General features: G+C 42.4%; 1 protein-coding gene across 3 annotated transcripts in view; it reads left to right on the top strand.

Annotated features, from left to right (window-relative positions):
* tafa1b (TAFA chemokine like family member 1b) overlaps positions 1-24,590 on the top strand; it is a 116,525-nt gene extending 91,935 nt beyond the window's left edge. For 2 of the 3 annotated variants that reach the window (XM_030050584.1, XM_030050586.1), the window contains exons 3-6: positions 4,941-5,081; positions 16,770-16,894; positions 18,281-18,372; positions 23,136-24,590. In XM_030050584.1, the coding sequence (XP_029906444.1) occupies positions 4,941-5,081; positions 16,770-16,894; positions 18,281-18,307 (293 nt within the window). In that variant the 3' untranslated portion in view covers positions 18,308-18,372; positions 23,136-24,590. Of the gene's footprint in view, positions 1-4,940; positions 5,082-16,769; positions 16,895-18,280; positions 18,373-19,662; positions 20,877-23,135 lie in introns of those variants that run through there. The other variant, XM_030050587.1, reaches the window with a different exon arrangement.
* Positions 24,591-24,838: the final 248 nt, after the last annotated feature.

The following is a 24,838-nucleotide window of genomic DNA, read 5'->3' on the forward strand; positions in this document are numbered from 1 at the left end:
CTCGCTGCTTCACACATCCCCTTTATAGTCTGGGAGGTGTGAGCCAGGAAGCATTAGCACCACTGAAGTGGTATGAGCTCCGACAGCACTGGCAGCACACTTCCTCGGGAGATGACCTAATGATGGTCTCCGTGTCCCCTCTGGCGTCTGGGGGTCCTGACCAGGGCATCAAGACCATCATCAAAATACAGCAGCAGACTCTAATTCAGCTCCTCCCAGGGAATTCACTTCACACAGAAATGCCTGCTCATTTAACATACCTCTCCTATTTCAGAAATAGGAGACCTCTTAAATAAATGAGGGTTGCATAATTTCTGCGAAAATATAGAAGCCATATCATTTGCCTCAGGGAACAGATTGAAAATTTCTCTTGTGCTGCTCACCAGGCCTCCATTTTGAGCTTTATGGTGCTATGGTGCTTTCTAGCATGTTTAAACATCATCTTAAGTAATCAGCAGAGTGTTCCTGAAATTCCCTCTTGATGTTTAAGTAATGAAAATCTAAATACTGATGATGAACATCATTAAACATATATGGAATGGGACAGCTGGCCCTTATCTACTTTGATGCCTTTACTTCTTGAAACATTTCATTAATATCTTCCTTTTTATTTCCCTAATCTGTAATGCTGACTGATTAGCAGCCGGATTGAATGAGCCCATGGTAGCTGTCACATAAAACAAACCGGGACAAACAGAATAGAGCTGTTTTTAATTTCTGACAAATCTGACAACTTTTCAATCATCAAATATTTTTATTATGGTGAACGATGTGCGTGACAAAGTCACAAAATAAGCCATCTTTCATAATGCATGATTTCATAGCACAAAAGTTGACTAGAACGGACCAAGTCAACAAACAATCTGCCCCTTAATAAAACTTTGAGGCGGTTTGAATAGAGTTCTCTGGCACACAGAACAAAGTAACTTTGTTCAGTTGTGACAGATCATTTTGGCGACTGTGAGAATCTCAATTGGTCTTCCAGCTATCAGTTTAATCATATGCAACTGCCTTCACACTGCATCTTGAATGAATACTGTCATGTTTACATTCTTAAACTGTTTGCATTTTTCCATGCAGCCCTTTACTAACAATGGGGAACGTGTTCCCCTGGACACCTCAAATGTAAATTAACAATTAGCATATATTGCCTGTGTTGATAGCTCTCAGTTACACAGAGGCACTGAGAAATAACAGCAAGCCCACACAGGAGGAGGACTGGTAAAGAAAGATGAAGAGAAACTCTGGTTCCTACAGCATCTGCCTGTCTGGCAAAACAAAACAGGCACTCTAGCGTGCAGGCGGAAACGGTTCATTTTCACCTGAGTGCGCACTGATTAAGTTGTTATGAGGAAGAAGTCCTTGAGAGGCTTAAGTTTTCTCGGCTGCTGTGCTCCTTCCCTTGGCCATACGTCATGACTTAATAACTGTAGCAGTGGAGAGAGAGAGAGAAAAAGAGGCAGAGTGAGTGTGTGTGAGAGTGAAAGAGAGAGAGCTCTTGGAAATGTCTGGCAGAGGGTGAGCCAACAATTACTAGTCTTGGCCACTCTGCATAGATTATAGTTGTTGATGCTGATGCCGCGCCAAGGTGTAGGGGAAACAGTTTGTTTTCTTTGTGGTGACATTGACACAAGGCCCTACATTTATCTCTATGTCAAAAAATTGCCAGACGCAGTGAGATCAGAAGGCAGTCGGTTGCCAGTAGAGTACATTTGCTGTCACTCAAATGATAACAAGAAACAATCACTTCTCCTCCTGTGAGCCAAGAGTCTTTTGGTACCACAGATGAAACTGTCATGTCATTGTCACTGTGACCTTGACTTTGCATACAGAGGTAATACCACTAGTTATGGGTTATAGTTCTTAATGATAATCAGTGTGTGCTCGAGCATTTTTACATCTATGAGTGCACAAGGCTAGATTGGGCCAATATGTGCGATTTTGCATTTTCTCTCGTTTATTTGGAGTGATTGTGACTTACAAGGATCTCAAGCTTCCTGTGCTTTGCAGCTTACTGGTGTGAACAATGGCTTTGTGCTCTGAGCTCCAATTCTTCCTCCTCTATCTCCTCGTTTTGCGACCCTCCCTCATTAGCAGCTTTTAATTGGCTGTTGGGCTAAGCTGAAAACAATGAAGCATTGATTTCCTTAAACATAATCACCTCATCCAGTCATTTAATGGCTGCTGTCACTGTGGGCCGCAAGGAGAAAAATGGCCAGTCGATGGTCCCATTGATGCCCTTCACCTCCCTTCACCAAAGGCTAGAGAGCACAGCCACCCACTCTATCTTAGTAGGTTGGTTTAACCCCTTTAGTTGGCTGACAGGCTCCAAGTACTCCATCCATCACAACCTGCAGCCATGTCTCAACTCTTTGCAATTATATCGCACCAGTGCACACACACACTTACAGTTATGCACTTGAGCAGTTACACAAAGGACAGCTGTATCATGAAGTGTCATATGCATACATACACACTCATACAAACACACACACACACACACACACAGCTGTGCCCAGACACACGCATAGAAACATACACATGCATTCAGACACACACTTGTGAACTGATAATAGACGGGCATTTACCCCACCCTGATCTCCAAGCTACCTGAATGGTATTATATCTGGTCCAAGTGGCCATTTGTCCTCTAAGTGGCTCTCCTGTCTGGCCCGGTACTGTCACAGAGAAGCCATTTACACTGCTCTCTCCTCCACTGACCAGATGGTTCACAGTGATCAGGTCTAATGTCCACCTGGCTGATGGCTGGACAATCAACTACTTATTTCACCCAAGGGCTGATACACATGCATGCATGAGCACACAGGCATGCACACATACAACAGAAGGAGGGCAGTCAAACACTCATAGCCACGATGTAATAATAAGTCATTTATTAAATTACCAGTGTTTCAATATTGCTCTCTTCTTCAGGTTATTGATATTTCTTCAATACACAAATAATTGTCTTTTGTGACACTTTTTTTGTCCCACTGAAGACCCAGATCCAGAAGTCACAGATCATGACTGTTAACATCGCATTCATATTGATAAGGTTGTCTTTTGTTATTCCTTTAGAAGTTTAAGCCTCTGTAGTGTTAACCAGACAAATCTTTAAAGAGGCCTGCTGTTGGGGTGGAATCCTATCCTCTATTCTGTGACCCAACATAAAGGTCTCCACCTATTGAGAGATCTGCTTTGACCACAGACTTGAAAGCATTTCTGCAGGCCGGGAAGCTGTCAGTAAAATATTCAACAAGCCAACACATTGTGGGGTTTGGGGTTTTAGCACACTCAAGGGATTTTTTTTCTCCTCACTTTTATAGTCTGTGTTCTGCCTTCTTCTGCCCAGAAATATCTAACAACAAGTGTTGGAAGAGTGACATTAATACTGCACGACAGCACAGTCCAGCAGGACTGCAAATGTTTGCCTTTTAATCCAGGACTCGGCAGCCTTTGGTCTGGCCACGGCCGACATTGATGCGAATGGGAGAAGAAAACTGTTGCCAAACTTGTCTAGGCTGCTGTGAGCTCGGTTCTGTAATTCATGACCGTTGCCATTTCAAACATTTGCACAACCAACCAAGCCAGAGAAATGCACACCGCTCTTTGTCACATCAGTTGAAGCAAATGAGCCTTCATACCACAGCGGGACATCCATTTTAAACATAGTCTGAACTGTGAGAAAACCGGACTGTGAGGAATCAGGCACAAACAAGATGGAATGTGGCGTTTGGTTGTCTCCCACTCCTTTTGCACTCTATCCATCCTGGAGATAGGAGGGGATCTGTTCCCTCCTCCTCTCCTCTCCTTTCCTCTCTTTTGTGTCCTGGGATGAGCTCCAGTTTAATTGTTGGATGCCGGTGTCTTTTGCAGTGACTGTCAAGGGAAGATAAAGAGTTTTTCCTGGGGCATGAGGAAAGGGGAGAGCGGTGATGGAGGGCCCCTCTCCTGCAGCTCCGCTGGCTGCATTAGCCCCACGCTTTATAATTGTGTGAAGGGGGCACTTCCAGTGGCTCCCTCATTACTCACTGGCATGGCCAGTCCCTGGCAGCCAGACACACCCTGTCCCCTCTCTCCCTCTCCCTCTCTCTCTCTCTCTCTCTCTCTCTCTCTCTCTGTCTCTCTTTCTCTGTTTTAGGATGTTCCTCAGCTCCATCACCCTCTAACTCCCCTGGGCAATCTTTCCTATTGTTATGTCGACCCAGTACTGCCATTGGCTATTTCTTTTTCCTCAAAAAAAAAAAAAAAAAAAAAAAAATGTCATCCTCCTTTGTCAAACTGGGACCTATTGTGTAGCATTTGCTCTGACTGATGTCACCTATGCTTGGAAGTTAATGTGAGTAGGGGCTGCTTTAGTGAAGTGTTGTACTGAGCTTCTCCAGTGAAGGCCTGGAAAGAGATACAGTTTTAGCCAAGTGCATCTTAGCCTTTCAACCAACCCTATATGCAACACATCAAAGATGCAAAGAGAGGCACAGTTATACTTACTCACTCATGATGTGATCCTCATCATGAGCTGATTGGTATGGAGTGAGGACAGCCAGCACTGAGTGAGAGGCAATTACATGAAATAATTGAGATGCCTCGAGGGGCAATTTGTTACACATACTTACGGTGTAAGTGAATAGGAGTGCCCAATAATTGTATGCAACGTGCCTTACATATTGTAATGTGATGTCGTTGATCTTCACACTGGTGAAATTCACAATGGTCATGGGAATAAACACCCAACCATTCTCTCCTATGCACATCTTTCATTCACATCGTTGTTTTTCTCTGGATTTTTCATAACATAAATATCCACACTTAGACGGATTTCTGTAAGCCTTAAAGACCTCTCTGTGCGGCTGCTTGCGTTCATTTTCTGTGACACGGTTCCTGTTATTCTGCTCACATGGATTGATGTTGTGTCTGTCTCTCTATCTGTCTGTGTGCAGAGGGCGGTACGTGTGAAGTGATCGCTGCCCACCGGTGCTGTAACAAGAACCGCATCGAGGAGCGTTCGCAGACAGTCAAGTGCTCCTGTTTACCGGGGAAAGTAGCCGGAACAACACGCAACAAACCCTCCTGTGTTGACGGTGAGGAGATTTCATGTGTCTTTTAACAGTGTGCTGTGTTCATCAGAAGCTTATGAGACTAGGAGTCCTGGAGGGGGAGGAGGGTTGGGATCTCTTGCATCGAAACGGCACCTGTTCTGCCAGATGTTACATTTAAACAGAAATGTTGAAGTAGCTGCGTTGTGTTTGAGCTTGTTTCCCAAAAAAGAAACACTTTGTATGTTTCTGTCATGGGAAATACTATCAATGTCACACAGTTACTTCAAATTAGCATTTAATAAAACATGGTCAAACAAACAAAATTAGGACATTAGTTTAATTTCAAACAGAATTCTGCAGCAAAAACAGGGAATTAAAAGGATCAAAAGAGTCCCACTGGAATAGATATAATTAGAATAGAATTAAAAAAAAAAATTAATGAGATAATAAAATCGAGAAAGATTTGCCAAATACCTTTTAAATAGTTTATAGTACGTGACAATATTTGTTCTCACACTGAACGCTGAGAATAAGACTTCTGTTCTAGACTCTACAGTTGACCTGTGCTGTTCTCTGTCTTTCTGCGAATTTGCCAATATTAAAATAAATTAGACCATTATGAACCCAGTAATGCTGTGCTGCGAGGCATCATGAGAGATGGAGGATGACTCAGTTGGGCCGTCGAACACCTGAGCAGGGAGCACGTTGCAGATCACTTTGCCCAAGGCAGCTTAGGCTGATGGAAATGAATAACTAATAAACACAAGTCAGGGCAGCTCCGGGCTAGCGCACCTGAATTGCCCCAGCTGAGGAAAACAATTGACAGACAGAGGCAGCTCCCTGGGAAGAAGAGGCAGGAAGTCAGCGACCCACTGAGACAGAACAGAGAGGCCCTCTTCATGCCATCAGAGCTCATTTATTACTCCTCAGTCCCGATCTTTTTCACCTCAACCCAACCCAAAGATCAAAGTCATCTCTCTGACTGCCTTCTCATAAAGGGATGTCACCAAAACATCTTAATTATGAGTGATGTTACAAGAAGGGCCAGACGGGCCTGTTCAATGGGCTTTACAGGGTTGGTTAGCCACAGCTGACACCTGAGAAGATCCTGGAATATGAATTAGATATGAAGTATGGAAGACACAAAGGAACTTCCTCCTACTTGGACGAGAAATTACCTGAAACCGTATAAAAGTTCCAAACTTTTTTTTTTTTTTTTTTTTTTTTTTTTTTTTAAAGGAGCTGAACCTTCAGGACTTAAGGTCAGGCTGAGTCATTTTGTTAAAGAAACTGATGTTCTCTTCCCCCTATGGTTGGAGACATCTCCTGAATGAAACATTTACTGAGTTCTGACCTTGAGATGCAGCTCAATATTCTTTTTTAGCAGGCTGTTTTGTCCCTGTACGGAGAGGCAGACAACCAAACACCATATCCTCTGCAGCAGCTAACAGACAAGGGACTTCGAAATCCTTTCATGCTCACCTCGCTACATTGTGTCTTGTTCACCAAACATGGCCTACCCAAGCTTAACAAAAATACCTCAGCATCAGACAGAGTTAAAAATTTTCTTGCGCACAGCTAACAATAATGTTTCTATCCTTCAGGGGGAAAGTATGTTAGGTGGGTGAAAAGTGAGTATAATTTGATATGTCAGGCTGTTCTGCCTTTTGTTTTTTTCACCTTACCATGATGAAATTACTTTGATAGAATCCATAAAAGTGGGAGGAAAGAGGTGCACAAATAGCAAAATAAAGGGACTGAGGCATTGAAGTTGAGCTGGTGGTGGTGGGGGATGGTGGGGGGTTGGCTGCTTGAGTCGGGCGGTGAAGGAGAGCTCAGAGTTGTTAACACTTCATGCCTCCATGCTTCAGGCTCCCGCAGTGAGAGAGAATCCCTGTAGCTGTTACTGTATTGATTAACAAGCTCTTATAGAGGGAGTGGTGATAAAAATGAAAATGACAAGTCAGTGAACAGCACCGCTACGGTGTAGAGCATCATTGCACCGAAAGAGTCACGGTGACCTGAACCAATAATAATTTCATCTCCTTTAAGCGGTCCTCACCTCAGCTCTCAGCCCCTCTCAGCCCTCCTAGGTTCATTCTCACATACCTGAAAGTGGATCAGGCTGTTTGTTATTTATTTAGTGGTGAAAACACTGTGGGCTAAGGGCTAAAGGGCAGACGGAATAATTATCTGATTCTTCGTAGCAGCTCATTTGTAGTCTACAGTGTTGCACATCAGAAACACACCGTTTAATTAAGGGTTGTTGTTTTTTTTCTAAAAGTTGAAACGACTAGAGATGGGAGAGGGCATCCTCTTCAAGGGTTTTCATATACTGTATGAAGGCTACACTTGAAAGTTTGTGTGTCCGAGTGTTTGTCGACCACGCCCGCGGGCTGCGGTTGCACTGTGTGAGGGATTATAGACTTGTGGAGTCAGTGGTCTGTCCCCTCAGCGGTGCACCAGCCTGGCCCAGATGGAGCTTTCTCCCCAGGTCCCGGCTTTATTAATGTTCTATCCAGATGAGGGACGATGCTGCAGCCCAGCTCATCTCACCACCCCCTGGGGGACACCTGCCGCCACTGTACCCACACACACACACACACACACACACACACACACAGAGGGGTTATGCGTCCACAGATAAATAGCTAGTGCTCTCATGTACCAAATCAAAAGTTTATCTTCAGAGGTCATGTTTGGGCACACAGACAGAGCCTGAAGGAATGAATAACACTCCTTTATCTTTAAATCTCTTTGATGTATTCATCTGTCATTAGCATCCAACATCACCATCAAAGCACGCAGCTAAGACCAGATCCATTGTCAAATAGTGTCTCATGGATAAGGACCACATGAGCGTTTCTTTTCTTTCTTTCTTTCTTTCTTTCTTTCTTTCTTTTTTTACAGCTGCTATCGGTAACTGATATGGTCATTATTAATGTATAGGGATGTGACGACAGCTTGTGTTTGGGAGGCACCACGCTCAGTGGGGGTCTGCTGTCAGATTATCCCAGTAGCGGGAATTGATTATTAACTCTGACAAGGAGAACTATGTCCTAGTTATGTCAAGGCCAACGAGGCTCTTAGTGAAGAACATCCCTTTTAACAAGTCAAACGCTCTGGCTTATATCTCGCCAGCCTCACTGGGCCGATCACATGCGCTCAGATTAGGCGCCCATCACTGCACCACTGCCTTTATCCCAGTGTGTGAGACATGCAAGCATTAAGCCACAGTATGGATACACAGACACACTTTCAGACACACACACACATGCACGCGCACACGTACGCACGCACGCTCGCTCGCTCGCTTAACACACACACACACGCAGGCGGATGTTTTAGCATGCACACATGCTACCACTTTGTGTTGTCATGTAGCTGCTTTAGCAATAAACTATTTCAACAAGAGATACACCCAGATGCCCGCTCAGCGCTGATCACTGATGGGGAATGAACCCTTCTGTTTGGCTGCAGGCGGGTATAGCCAAGCATGACAGGTTGTCATGGTACATTTGCGATGCATTCAGGGGGGGGAGCCACACATGGACGCTACTTCAAGGGAGGGACGAGAAGCTCTGTGATTTCTCCACATACATTGCTGATCAAACGGACGTGCATTGTGAATGAAGTCAGAATATCAGAAGCTCATCGGAATAAGACGCTCCGTTTGATATAGCCTTCAAAACAATATTGTCTCCTTACAAGCAGGACCGTCGTCGTCATTAGCAGGACATGTATATCAAACGGGTAACACTTCACTGTCAGTGATGCTTGACTGAAGCAGCAGTCAGTCAGGTTGGATAAAGCACAGTGTTGTTTTCATCTGCACCTCAGCCATCTCATCTCACTCTCCTACTGAGTACATCTTGAATACATTGTCGCACAGTGGAGATTCACTGTACTGATGTGTGTCCTTGCATGTATTTTGTGAGTATAAACAACAAATCTCAGCCACGGGAGTTGATATTAATTACCTTGCTCTCACAGCTAGTTGGTGGCATCTAAGGACAGGAACTTCAAATGAACAAGTTGTCCCCCTATTAGGAAACCGCATCCCCCACAGCACAGCTCTCGTATTGTTTCACAGCCCCCTGCTATGTGGTCAGCAAGACACAGACCTACTGCTTATACCACCTGAGGGTCTGGTCAGAAGGAGCACATTATACAATAGAAAATAACTCCTCTCTCTCACTGCTATACACGCACAGAGACAAAAACACTCGCAAGCAGAGAGAGGGAAAGACTAACAAACACTGAAATCCTCCTGGGTCAGACAAGATGTTTGTCTTTTGACAAGTTGAAGATAATGACTGTGAAGCAGATATTCTCCTCCATCTTTGTCACATCCCACTGAGCTCTCACACCACTGAAGATGTAATTAGACTCCCAACCTTTAACCTGCCAGGAGAGGAACAGGCCCTTGTAGTTGGGAAAGTGCTCAACCAGTGCTGAAGTCTCCTCACTGTCTGTATTTTTTTTTTTTACCCCAGCATTCCAGTCTCTTGCTGTTCTCAGTAACAATTCTGCAGTTGCATAGAGTGAGAAGCACAGAAGTAAAAACAGATCTCTCCATTCAGTTGTGTGGGAGAGAACTTTTTGAAAGTCGTTTTTGTGCCCTGATCAAGGAAAGGAAACAACTAGACAACAAAAGGGCTCATTGTTCATCCATAAATAGGCATGCATGTACTGTACGCACCCACTCACACATGCACCCACACCATGCACAAAAACCTTACACATAGTCTCAGAGGCTCAAATGTACAAACACACACACCGTCTCACACATATACACACACACACTTACACATATGCATAGGCGTCATAGGACCAAACAAGACCGTTTCAGTTATTTTAACACCATCCATATTTAGCATAAAAGAGTTTTTCAAGTTAACAATTACACAATGTGCTGCAGTTCCTCCAATGAATATCATTATTTAGCATCAGCAACGGTTAAGTTTGGCTGATGTGTGTTTAAGGTCATTTGCAGATTACCAGAAAAACTGTGAATTCCAGTTTCACCTGCACGAATAGGAAGCCAGGCAAACGGCAAACCCTTCCCTGGAAAATCTGATCTTAATTTGAATTTTAAAAAAGATACTAAAATAATCACATGAAGAATATCCTTCTTATCCCTCAAGTCTGTGGGTGCCGGGGTGTTCATTACGAAATCAAAAATCCAGACAGCTGTGTGATTAGCAAGCCAAACCATAGTGTCTGAATAGCTAATCAAAACTTGTCTCTCTCCTTTCTGTGAGGGGCAAAGATTAATGCAGAATAATGGCTCTCTGAAACTGACCTCAGGTCCAGGGGTCTCAGTCTCAGTCCCACTGTAATTATACACTGGCTTCATTTACTCCAAGCCCCCGTGACCCTACAATTCTTCATTATTGTCATTGCACAATTGTCGCCTCCACTCTGCACAACATTTTAATACTCCTGTCTCTCCAAGATAAAAACATGTTATTAAATCAGACAATTCATTGTGTGTGTGTGTGTGTGTGTGTGTGTGTGTGTGTGTGTGTGTATGAACATATATATATATATTTGTTTTCAATGAAAGGAGAGAAGGACCACTTGATTAATTAAGTATTTGCTTGCTTGATTGATTGATTGATTGATTGACTGACTGATTGATTGGATGACTGATTGATTAATTAGGAAGCATGTCAGTGATCAGGGCCATTGCACAGTTCTTACAAAGACAGTCAATATAAGATATAAGACTCTGCTTGCTGACATGATGAGGTCGTAGCAGTTGTCAGGTAGGAGACAGAGCAGACAAAGCAGTATGGCAAGCCAGAAGGTTCAGTGGTCTGCATGTGGTTTTGTCATCCATGCATATTGGCATCAATGGGAGAACTGTGTCCATATGCCAAGCAAATTATCATGGAGAAGTGAAAATGATAATAGTCATCAAAGAAAATGACTATTTGAAACAAAGACTGGTGTTTGTGAGGCTCATTTGCAAGTGGTGTCGAGATGGTAAACTTAAATTGATTTACTGATTGCATGTTTTTAACATGGGCTTTTAATTTTCACCAAAGTTATTCACACGCGAGAATAAATAACACTGACTAATTTGAACAAACAAATTTTACATGGTACCCTATTTTAGGCTGCAACGACAGGTTCAGTGCAGCAAACGACAAAATACAATTGAGTTCACTGTCTTTGTTTTTATCTGCCATGTTTGGTGCTAAAATAATCTGATGAGGAGGGAGAGATGGAGATAGGAGTGAGGGAGTAAGAAAACCTGACTTTAAGTTCTTGGAAAGACAGTGATACTCTCCAGAGATGTCCTGGATTAGCCAATGAGAGAAATGAAGTGAGACGATGAAAGTTACCATTATCTGATAGGAGGCATCGATCCTGGACTCTGTCAAAAGATTGGACAGCTCTGCTACCCCCAGCTACTAACAAAAGAAGTCAACTCAAACTAAATAGCCTTGAGTTACATTTGAATCATCACTTGAGGCCTTATCCATATGGAATGGCTAAGCTGGACCACAGTGCAAGACCACTCCTCCACCAGTACCACCAGCTACCACAGTACCACTGCTCCTGATCCCAGAGCCAGTGGGCCTGTGTCGGAGTGGGTCTGACACCAGATCAGTGATGGCGGTGTGGGAATCTGTGCCTCTGAATGAAGGAAACAGAGAGACTGCTCTGAAGGAAGAGGACATCAAGCAAGAGGGCATGATCAAGGAAGACGTGGAGTATCAGGCAGAGTGATTTCAGTCTTCTCTTGATTCATGATTCCAAATTTTTATTCATTATTACGCTAGATATAGAGATATCATGCTGATCTGTGCACTTATGAATAATAATATTTTGCATACAATGATCAAAGAAGAAAATTACAGTTAATGGAGTTGTATGTGAAATTATTTAAAGTTTAAAAATCAAGTTGAAGTACACCTGTAATAGTTATGAGTTATAGGCCAATAGGATAAATACTTGTGTCATCAGTGACAAATATCACATAACGTGTGAAAGGATGTCTGGAAAAATTACAGAACCTGTATTGCAATAGGCAACATCGGTAACTCATCAGTAGCTATGCCTCTGGGTGAAGTGCTTGTATCTGAGTAACTCATGCATTTCTTCTATTACAAATATAGCTGCTTTCGCCTGACTGCTATCAGGCCTCATGATCTCCTCCACACAAGATATCAGAAATACAAATTGATGTCATTGTGTGAGGCCAAAATGCTATATGGCAGTTTAGAAATTATTAAACTTTGATGCATCCCAGGTTATGATAATGGAATGATATTATTCAGGATATTACTGTTGCTTATATTATAGAGGGGCTGCTGTTAACTGAGGTGACTTTATACTGTAGTTCTTTTTTTTATGCTTGTAAGGGTGAAGTTAGGAGGGCACACAGGGAAATCTTCAGGATAGAAAGCATTTAGCCGCTGGATGAGTATCTCTTGACTCTGGTCTCAGGAATTACAAGCTTTTGCTGCTATCCCAGTAGGCCAACTAAACCATCACAACTTCGTGTGTGACTGGACTTTGGGATCTGTACTAATCTGCCAAGCAGCACACAACCCTGAACTGTAAATTCAACCCTACATAATAACATGAAAATTTAAACCCTAATTGGTTTTTACTCCTTATCTTGACTCAAGGCAATCAATTTGAGTGGCCCTAGAAAAAAAAACAAAAAAAACAGAGACACTATGGCTGAAGTCATTGGAAAACCATCATTTTGCCGTGATTAATTTAAAGTAAGTCTGACGAATACTGTGAAACGACTCCAAAAAAAACCCCATTAACTATTCATTGTGTCCACAGACACGTATTCGTATTTCAACACGGACAGAAATCAATTCTCTTCCTCATCTGTCAAGGTGTTCAAACATTCTGCTACCTGGCAGGTACGTGTCAGCGAGTTCAATCCATCACAGAGTCAGCTCACCAGCAATCTGACAGATGCACATGTAAAAGGTCCATCGCTTCATGTTTTTCAATCAATTCAAGTCCCACTCTCTGTTTGTCCATCAAAGCTAAAGATTCAGCTATTCAGCTTGCTACAGGGCTAATATCTTGAATCAAACACTCCTTCAGTCTTTGTTTTCTTCATTATTTCAAACCCATCTGTCATCTTTGACAGGATACAGCATCTACCTGTGAGGATGTGGTGTTAATTGGAAGTGGTGCTTTGCATGGCACTGCAGACATCACACTTGTAGACAGGTGGATTTGGAGCCACTGTAGAGTTGCTGTCAGCCCACAAGCGCAAAATAGTTCAGTCCCAAACATTGTCAGTCCCTGTTGTACTCTGCAGCAGGGAGAGAGGAGGAGCAGAGAGTTTGCTGATGGTGGAGCAAAGGTTATTTCTTCTGTGCTGACGAGGAGCGAGGGAGTAGTTTAGGTAAAACATACCGATAGAGTGTTTGAGGTCAGCGATCACCAGGGAGGAATGCATGGATGACAGCCCAGAGATGGCTCGCCTCCACTGGTCAAGGTCAGAGACAGATGTCCTGGTCCAGGTGCAGCCATGGGTATGTAGCTGTGGGTATTCACTTTGAGCCTGACTCTGTGTGTTCTTCCTCTAACAGCTTTTGACCAGCTTTGGAACAAAGAACAAGGAAAATATTTTAAATATAAATGGAAAAAAAACACTGTTTACCAATATAAAAAGTTTAATTTATTTTTAATTTTAATTTTGAATATTAAAGAGGGATAAATGGTTAACATACAGTCAGTGAGGAAGCCTGTCATGTTCTTCTAATGCATCATACAAACACTCTGCAGTGCCCATTATAGAGATAAATAATGGAAGCCAGAAATAATACAGCATTTTCCAAAACTTGACAGGCCCATCTAATGCAGTAATATTGTAGGCTTCCCTTATAGAAATTACCTATGCCTCATGAGTAAACATATTTGATGACAAAGAGGGTGAGGTGAAATCAATGTGCTGTGAAGTACAGTAAATAACCATTCATCTTTCATGCAAAGCAGGCGTCGTGTTTCAGCACCTCTTGTGAGGTAGCATTTTAATCCCAACTCTCTCATTCCTGCCTTCTTTCTTTCTCCTCTCCCCCTTTTACTCCGTTCCATTCCATTCCAAGGGATTGATTTTTGCTTTGCAGGTATTATTTTACCATTTTCAATTTCGAGTGGATTCTGCATTCACATTGTTGAATATAAATCCTCCTCGGTTGGTGGTATAATGATAAACAACTTCCCGGCTCTCCTTTGCTCTCTGCAGTCTGAAGAAGGGGCTAAATAAAGCAGCGTCGTTCACACGCAGCATCGTGGCACATTATCACTCGGAGGGACTGATTAGACTCGTCTCCTCAAGCCCAGTCATAATTGGTCAGGTGATGAGAACTTCCTGTATAGTTATGGTTTCGTGAGAACAACGCGGCAATAAGCTGCACAGCTACAACCTGTTTGGATGAGAGCGTGATTAATGATATCATGGGATGTGGTTTCCATCGTGCTCTGTTGCGCAGCTGAGATGGGATGCATATTTACCTCATGGTGGGAGAGAGAGCGCACTTGATGATGGACGAACATGTGGTAATTAGTGTATAAGGTAAACAGCTGCAGGTGGAGCTCAGGGGTTGGTTCACACTCGGTTTGTAGGGTTGCTCTTGTTCTGGTTAGCTCTCCTCAGGGCTCGTGGAGGGAGAGGGAAAGAGCAAGTATAGATTTGCAGATACTTCACTGAACAGCAGTGGGGTGTAACTCTGTGTCCAGTTCTTTGCTGTTATGTGTGTGTTTGTGTGCGTGTGTGTGTGTGTGTGTGTATTTTAGTATGCGCGTGCCCATGCAGGTGCTCGTTCGTCCATTCGCAACCACAGTACTGTGCTGTGAAGAAATGCACTTTAACCTTCTTCCTCTATCAGTGAGGGAAGGCGTGTTGCTTGTACACCCAGAATTGATTGGTGGTTGGCCTGTAACCTTGGCAACACAGACTAGAGGGAAAAATATTTTCCAAAAGGTAAAGGGAAAAAAAATGATTTGAGCTTGGAAAATGAAATGGCACTGATTTTATTCATTTCACTCACTCAGTCATTTGACCTTCAAATGTTTTTTTTTTTTTTTCTTAAGGCAACATGATAAAAGGCCAGATGCTCCTCAGAGATTTTAAACCCCAAATAACACTAAATATTGAAAATGTTCTGTTGAATAAAAATGCCTATCAGCCGAAAAATCTGAAACTTTAAATTGAGGTGTGGAAAAAAGGCATTTTTGAAACTATGTGTATAGTAAAATGGTGCTTAAAGTGAGTGCTTGACATTAAAGAGAACAGTTTAGACTACACCGTGTGCTTTGATCTGATTTAGAGAGGGCTTCCTACCACTAAAGACATCTGGATTACTCAACAAAAATTAAGCAAAATTAGATTTTGGAACAGTGGTGCCTGGCTAATATGACACAAATACAGCAACAGATAATAATACAATTCACCAACTGAAGTGTTTTTAAAAGTTTATTGATATGGGAGAGCAGAGAGACTGATGTAATCACTGTGTGCTGAACTTAATATGAGGCAAAATATCTGCTGGATGAAGAATTCAGTTGAAATATTTTCTATTTGTGATACAGTCATTGTGACATATTTTTTATCATGTACATTTTTTGTTTGTTTTGTTTTATAAAAATCATGTACACTTAACCTAACCAGGTATTCATGTGTGTGTTTTTTTTTTTTTTTTTTTGTTGTTTTTGTTTGTTTGTTTGTTTGTTTTTTGAAGATTGTCTGGCTTTTTTGTTTGGTGTATTTGTTCTTTGTTGTTGTTGGGTTTTTTTTGGTTGTTTATTTTTTTTTTTTCCTCGAAACATACACACACATGCACACTCACACAGACAAACACGTACAGTGGGAGGGAAGGAAGGCGAGAGATCTTGATGAGAAGATGAGAACATATTTGTTTTTGTCTGATAGCTGGAGGAAGAATTCAGTCGATGTTAATGAGAGGCAATTAGTTTTGATTAAAAATGAGATTACTCCCCATGCATGCGATGTTGCTATATCAAAACAAAATAATGATTAATCTCTGTTTGTATAAGACATTATTGTCAACAGCAAAATACCCATTCAGAAACGCTACAATTGCTCTGAGGTGGAAGAGGAGCGAAAACATTAATTTAGAGCCATGGCTGGGTGTTTCTCAGGAGACGCTTCACAATGATGTGTGTGGGTGCCTGTATGTGTGTGTAGCCGTGTTAAAAGTATTTTACTGTGCGCTTTCAGCTGTGTAGATATGTACGCATGGACATTTATAACATACATTTGTGCAGGTATATGTGCATATGTCCAGCTTTTTTTTAATGTTTTTATTCTGATGTTACTCCTTTGATTTAATTTTATTTTACTTTTTTTTTTAGATTAATTTTCAACCACATTCCTTGAATTTGCTTTCATTTTATATCCTTTTTGGATTTGTTGTGATCACAATCATTGATTGTATATCTTCTTGTAAAAGAATTTAACCCTTATATTATATATGTAAGTATTTATTACTATTATCATTATTATTGTAGTAGTAGCAGTAGAAGTAACAATAGAGAGTTAGGATTCATAGCAATGAGGTATTAAAATACCTTTTGTAGTCTTGCTTGTTAGTTATAGTTTGATTGTTGGTATTATCTGTATGCCTTGGTGTGTGTGTGTGTGTATTTATGTGTACGTGTGTGTGTGTGTGTATCTGTGTGATAAACTAACATGTGTTTCTGTCTCTGTCTCTCCCGTAGCGTCCATTGTGATTGGGAAGTGGTGGTGTGAGATGGAGCCGTGTCTGGAGGGAGAGGAGTGTAAGACTCTGCCTGACAACTCTGGATGGATGTGCTCCTCTGGGAACAAGATCAAGACCACGAGGGTGAGCTCTCACACACATTATAAATACACACACACACACACACACGAACACACACACATACGTACATATTGGATACAGACATCCATCCAGACAGAAACAATGCACAGATCAACTTGGGCATACATGCATATAGTACACATTGCGAGGCTCACATACAAACATACACACACACCCTGATGGAAATACAAAGACACACACACACCATTTTTACACATTAAAATGTCAGACAGATTTCCCTATACAACTCAGCCTTGCATGCTGTACTTCAAATGAGGAAGTCAGTGATGTTAAACTGTATTTGAATAATTTGATATGATCTTTTAGCATAGTTTTTCTGTCAATTGCATGCCTCGTCGTTTTTTAATAAGAGTTGTTGATCATTTATCACCAAACACACACATTTTTGAATCTATGGGTAAAAAGGAAGCGGAGAAAGCACACGGTATGAAGAATGCACACAAAGTGCAACACATCTGTGCCCTCTTTGTAACAAGGTGGATTTCTGTTCAATGTAAGCAACCTATCTAAAGGCACGTAGTGGAAAAGAACAAACATAAATCAGGCAGTAAACAAACAGGTGGGCTCCGCCTCAGGCCACACTCCTCTCAGATATAAAGTTAACAGCCACTGTGTTTTTCCAGTGCCTCTCGGCTCTGTAAGGTGACTCCAAACATGGCATGGGAAAATAATGAAGGGAGTTAAGTCCTCGAAGCCAGCAGTCCAGCACTCTGTGACAGGTTGATCACCCGATTTGTATTCGCTTGATTGACTCCCCTCAAGATTGCAACCAACAAACCCCCTTTTTTCTCTTAGTGCTTGGTGACCATGACTTTGAATAGAAGCAGAGACTAATGCGATGGTTTAGAAAAGGGGGAACAGCCAGTGAAGGTTAGACCGCACGGGGCTTCCCAAGGTTGTTCCGTCTATTTATATGCCAGCAGATAGATATAAAGCTTTCCGCAGGCCCCCCACAGCCACCCCAGGCCTAAAATTTTGAGAAAGAAGTTGACCGAATGGGGTTTTGCCAGCCTGTCAAGGTAAGGTGCAGCACTCGCTTCACTCTAAAGAATGCATCTCTTATTCTCAGTGCATTCCTTTGCACAATTAGAAACAAGTAAACTGTAAATGGCTAGATTCTGTTTCTATACTGTAGGCCCAATTAATTTTCTTCATATTCTCTTGAAGTGCATTAATTAAGACAGCAAATTTCTGATCTGAACTAGGGTAAAAGCACTAATACATAACCATAACCATGCCTGATTTGTAGGACTAAAATGGTAATGAACAAATATTATCAATATCTTAGGAGGAGAGAGCAAGACAGGCCTGAAGCTGCTTTTCAACCCAATATACACGTGTCCTTTTCTCTTGACCCTCTCTTTGCAGAACACCCAGCCATACTCCCCTTTTTAGCTTCCGGAAGCAAAATGCAGAGGATGCTTCAACAGAAATTGAGCTGCATTCTTGCTTCTGTAAAGGTTAGTCTTTCTCAAGCTGTTCTTAATTTTGTTTTCATTTCTCTTCTCACATCACTGTGTGCACTTCAATGTCGGGTGGTAGGAGTGGGACCAACTCATGTTCAATGACTTCTCATTAACCCAAATACTCAGCGAGAAATAATCAAGTGTGTGTTTACATGCTGTGCATGATTAGGCAGGCGTGACACAAATACAGAACGCACCGCCACCCACTCTAAATATTTATCACTGAACACAGGCAGTGCACACATAAATAAAAAGTATGTTAATGCATTGTGGTACAAACTGTTGGGTTAAGGTGTCAAGAAAAGATGGACAAGACACATATGCCAACAAACACATGTTGTATTTACAGTGTAGAGACACACACACACACACACACACACACATAGTCAGATCCACCCCTGAGCAGAACACATGCTGTCTCAGATCAGTGTGTAATGGCAGGATCAGTCCTTCTCCCTTTCATTGCCTCCTTTGTTCCATATCCTGTTTTTGCTATCGGCCACTGTGTGGGTTTGATTACAGTGCCTTGCACCGGTCTGCCAATCCCATTATGCACTAATCTGTGACATGCTATGTGCTCCCGCGTGTGTGTGTGCGCTTGTACTTGTGTTTGTGCGTGCATCCCTGTGTGTTTGATGTGTGCATGACATTGTGTGTGTGTGTGTATATATATTTCTGTGTGTGTGCGTGTGCGTGTGTGTGTGTGATCCCCGGGTAGGCCTCCTCCCTTTCGTTGTGCGACTTCTTATCGGAGGCCACTTGATGTCCTGATCCCCCTCTGAGGGTCTTGTTGAGGCAGCTATCAGCAGACAGCATAGCCCACAGACTACATGAAAGGCCTTTTATCCTGCACTCTGTGCTCTGGTTTTAATCAACATTCCTTGTTCACCTGGCTCTCAGGCCAAATTGCCTCATTTGTATTTGTCCTGTCTCAAGCCAGTAAACCCACAACACTTCATTGTTTTGTTTTTGGTTTTTTTTCTATTTTTTTTTCTTTTTTCTTTTTCTCAGCCATTTTATTTCACCTGCAGGATTTCATTTTGCTCTGAAAAGCCTCAGTAAAGCACAATGATGCACACACACACACACACACATGCCCACTCTCTCTCTCTCTCTCTCTCTCTCTCTCTCTCTCTCTCTCTCTCTCCCTCTCTCACACACACACACACACACATCATCGTCATCATCTTTCATAGAAATTGGCATGAAAGCAAGAAGCCAGCAAAAGCCAGTGCCTGACACCCATGTTTTTTCTCTCTTCTTTTCTTTCTTTATGTCTTTCAGAGAGGGAGCCCTTCATTGCCTGTTCTGTAGCGGCAGACAAGGCAGGCCCTTTTGTTTGGGGAAGTCACAGTGAGAGCGAGGCTGGGGAGCACCTTCCTAAACACTCGCCCACCATAGATCTGCATAACGCGCTCCACTGGCTAAATAGATCAATCCATTTCTGCTCCCGTCAAACAATTATACACCTAAAGAAAGAGGTAGAATGAGAGAGAGAGAGGCTGAAATGAAAACATCTTTTCTCCGGCTCATTCTGCTCATCTGCCTTTGTTGATAGTGAAGAGAATTATGTTCAGTTTATAACCTCACTGTTAGCGTGTTAGATTGAATATGAAATTGTCAGCCACATTACTACAAAGTAGGAGAGTCATACAGTCCTCATGAGGCATTAAGTGCATTGTAATGGACTGGCAATAGGTTTTTTAAGCCATTTCACACTGCAACATATAATCACTTATCCGTGTACAGTGGTTGAATTTACTGTATTGCAGCTCCTGTATGATTAAAAACATTGCAGTTCCACTATGGAGTATGTAATTGTTCAGAGTAGTGCTAAGCAGTTTTTCCTAAGTGGAAAGCTCAAGTGAACAGTCCCATTACATCATGATCTGTCATACACTCACACTTTCCACTCCAACCAGTCAGATATGATTTACTTAAGCTGTCCGGAGAACCACATGTCCCTTATTAGGAGGAGCAGAGGGCACCTTCTCTAGCATATAAAACACTACGGCAGGATGTAGCCCATCTGTGAGACTGTTTCAGAGCAAAAGTGACCTGCCAGCAGATGCATCACCATCTAATTTGTCAAATGGGGAGACTCATACTGCAGTCGATCACAATGAACTCCCAGCGGCCATGCCACATCCAGTGTAACTCCATCAAGAAATCATCTGCTCCACCTCTGTGTATGGCAACTCTTTTCCTCCGCCTTCAGTCCTGAATAATGTTGTCATGGAGACAGTCATAAATGCAATAGGCACTTGTGTCATTGAAGAGAAATGGTCAACACACTTTTTTTTCTTGAAAGTATGAGGTCAGATGTTTTAAGCTGACAGAAGCAGTCGGGACTGCTGACAGCGTCCAGATTGTCATCCTCATGACATCTTTATCCAGGCTTTGGCTGGAGGAGTTCATTTCAAGTGCAACTGATTAATTTATATTCGTTTTCTTCTCTTTTTCCACTGTCAATGTCACATTAAATGGATCTTGATGTATTTTGTTGTCTGGAGTCTTCTGTTTTTAGAGGGTGTTCTTTAGTGGTGTTTGAAGAGGTTTCTTAGCCGACTTGATTGATTTGTTCAGCACTAAACGAGAGAGGGAGAAAGGGTAGGCTGTGTTTGCACTAAATTCTTTTGCTAAGGCAATTGTCCTTGGCTCCTTTTACTAACTGAAGTCTGAGTAAATTGCAATTTAATGCGGCCAGCAAATTAGGATGCAGACGGCTTAGTTGCCAGCAAAGATGGGATAGGCAGGAAATCCTTCAGCAATCCGCTGCTACCTGCTGCACTGTTCATTTGAAGAGACAGAGGACAAAAAAGAACAGAGGACACTTTCACAGTCTCACACACACACACACACACACACACACACACACACACACACATATATATATACACATACACGCCACATGCACATCCCAACACATGGGTGGAAATGACAGTATTTGCATACAACTCCCTGTTCTCCACTAACAAACCTCTGGTGGATTGTGTTTGAGAGAGTGAGCCGTAATGGTAACCTGTTAGCGCTCTTGTTCTGGCAGAGGTCATTCTCTGCTTGAGCACAAAGCCAACATTTTGATAGGTTGTCGTAGATGAAACAGATACAAGCGCCGGACAGCTGAGCCCAGAGGGTTACTGAGTTTATGGATTACTGAGGAAAAGGACCACTTCTGTGCAGACAGAGGAACACTGTGACAAGACCTAGAGGAGAAACCGTCTTTCCATTCTAAGGCTGTGCAGCTATTTAGAGAACGCAGACACAAACAGTTGGCGAGCAGCTATTTGAACAGGCATGATGTAGTTGACAAGGGAGAATAAGTCGTTACTGCTAAGTATCTCCTCACGGATGGCGGTGAGACATATCTCATATCATTCCAAACAATGAGCAATCCTGTCAAGTCAAACTTTGTCCACATAAGGAAAAAAATGCATTGCCAGCGTCTAACTTTTTTCACACACTCAAGGTAAACATTTCAAAAAACCTCAGTACATCATGCCAGACAGCCTCCCATACTGTTTTTTTTTTAAATATAGAATATAATCTCAAATAGCAAACCATAGGTAAGTACGGGTGACTGAATACTACTCAAACCACAAAAAGTATTAATATATCAGTAATCAGATCTAGATGCAATATATTATTTTTCAAGTGCCTGTGAACCCTTCTAATTGATTTTGCAGTTTTGCTAGCATGTGCAAAGTAGCAGCACTCTACATAGGGTCCCAGCTCTCCCCCAGTCAGATCAGCACACCTGGCTCCCACCTGCTAAGCACAGTGGAAATGTCACAGTTGTATTTTCCGTAGTTTAACCACAGGATTATGGTATTTATAAGTGGCTCCATGGTTTGCAGAAGACCCAACATCTTCTTTAATTACACCCTTTAAAGGCTTTAAAGTCCTAAAGAATGGAGAAACTTTAATGTGGTAAAATAGACAGCTTGGAAATGTGGTAGAAGTTCGAAAATGGCCTTTGCTAAAGACAAAGTATAATAACTTTCAGACTATATAAATGTCGGTGTGAATGTTTATATGTCTGGGTTACACAGACTGTCATAAGAAAGCAAAGAACTGCTTTGACGTAGACATTATGCATCAGATTTTTGCTGAGCTTCAAGTTGAGCAGAGATGCTGAAAAGCACGACATTCAAAAGCAGTCTCAAGGTTGAACAATGTACTATTGAAATGTGTCCAGGTCTGCAACTGAGGCTGAATAAGAGTCCCTGAACCGGAGTCACGGAGAGACAGCCCAGACTCCACAGCGGGGGCCCTGATCCCATTTAGCAGAGCCAAAGTCATTTTCCTGGGTTGGAGGAAATCCTCAGCCATGATTGGCTGGCTTGGCATGAGGGTGCAGACAAGAAGGGGGGGTTTGTGGGCAAAGCAGTGTGAGATAAAGCCAAAAATATGCCAGAGTGACGATGTGCAAAGCAGACATACACAGCATGGAAACACACCAGGGGTTTTTTGTACTAAGTTTTACTGATACATCCTGATATTCCTATAAATGCCAAATGCACCTCTATTTCAGTGTTGTTTCCACTCACATAAGCGGTCTGTTTTTAGTAGCAGCAGGAACCAGGAGGTGAGACGGGGCTGTACAAAGCCTCTGCAGTTCAAAAGACTCCCCTTGTTTTTGAAACACGGGAATGGAGCAATTCCTCGGGGTCTAATCCTCGCACACTTGTATACCTTTGTTCTGTCTAAGTGTATGTGTGTTTTCTCTCCTCTTCTCTTTCCCCTCTGTGTTGCAGATTCATCCCAGGACCTAACAGAGAGCTCCCCTTGCAGGGCTGCGTGCCAGGCTCTTCCCCTCCTCTAGCCCTTCTCTTCCTACCGAATGGACTAAAACTATTACATCCACGGCCACTGACTGGATTACCTGGGACCGCAGAAAGGATATCCGCCCAGATAAAACAGCTTTGCTCGCGTGGTGCTGAGGATTTGAAACCAGACTAATCCCCTTTTTGATCAATGAGCCCCATGTTGGTGACTCTCCTCTTCTACAACAGCCGTGGCCAGTTTCCTACCTACCTTCTCTCTTTCTCCCTCCCTCTCTCCCTCAAAACTGAAACAGCTTAGCAGGGGTTATTTAGAGGTTGTAAAAACATTATTTTGGAGACATTCACCCCCAAGAGCCCAAAGGTAAACTGGTTGAGAAGCTTACATGGATCTGAATGTGGGATCCAACAGAACGGGGGGCACATGGGAGGGAAATTACCTGGATATCTTTTTTTTCCTCCTCATCTGTATGGAAGGCATTTATATTTGAAGCGCCGCTCTGGCAGGCTGGCTTTGCTGTGATGACAAGAGGGAGACTTAGTTGGAAAAACACTGTGGATTTACAGTGATTATAACCGCTGGCAGCCTAGTATTGAGTTAATGAACACTCTCAAAGAGGCCACTGGATCCAGCTTCATGGCCTCAGCCTCATCCTCCATAACTGACATGTCAATTTGACTTTTATTTGTGGGCATGCCCTATGTAAATTCATGAGCACTTCATTTCTTTGTACGTAAGATACTTTGTGTATATATACATATATAATTACAGTACATATAAGAAAAGAGAGTCATGGAGCTAAAAATTCTCTCAAGGACTATAAGGAGCTTGAGCCCCATGGTGAAATAATTGTCTGGCCCCTGAATATTAAGTACAGTAAATAGCTACCCAGAGGCTGTTGTTCTAGCCCCGCTGTGTATATGACTGCTCTGCAGTGTTTGCTTGCATTGAGTTTCTTGGAGTTTCCCGGCCACATTGGAGTCATAAATATAAGTATTGGTCACTCTCCTCATTCAGCAATGTCCTTGGTTAAGCAACAAAATGCTTGTAGTCTTTGTAATGATGAAAACACTGTACAGAACTGCCTCACAAAAGAAAGCAGCATCAACAAAACCCCAGAGCTTTCCACTCAAGTATTGACCTAGAACAACAGCAGTACAACTTGGACGATAATCAGACAGTTACTGTCTATTCTGACACTCTTCTCTGTTGTGTGTCAGCTGTGGAGAATGGTTGTGGACATCTACTCGGCTGTGCTTGTCATGTAGATCTCTCTCACAGACCAGAGAGAAAGAATTGAGATGATTTATTCAAAATGACACTGAAACAATATTAGTCAGACTGGAGAAACATGCAGTTATCCCCCGGTAGATATAAGTACATTACAGGTCAGCCTTATGAGAAATAAAAAGGGTTTTCTATACTGACATGCTGTCCTCCCATTCCTCCACACAGCCTCTATGTAAACTGATATCCTGACATATGTTCATGTTATGACAATCTGATATATTGTAATATGAGGGTGGAGGATCTTATCACAGTTTCATTTATATGATGTGCTAACATTGTGAACAGAGTTTTTGCTTGAGTAAACAAGCAATCAACAACAGCACAGGGTGAGTATGAAAATGACTAGCAGCCAAACATACACACATGCACAAACACACAGACACAC

The sequence above is a fragment of the Myripristis murdjan genome, chromosome 5 (genome assembly GCF_902150065.1).
Source record: "Myripristis murdjan chromosome 5, fMyrMur1.1, whole genome shotgun sequence".
In the NCBI taxonomy this organism is placed as follows: Eukaryota; Metazoa; Chordata; class Actinopteri; order Holocentriformes; family Holocentridae; genus Myripristis; species Myripristis murdjan.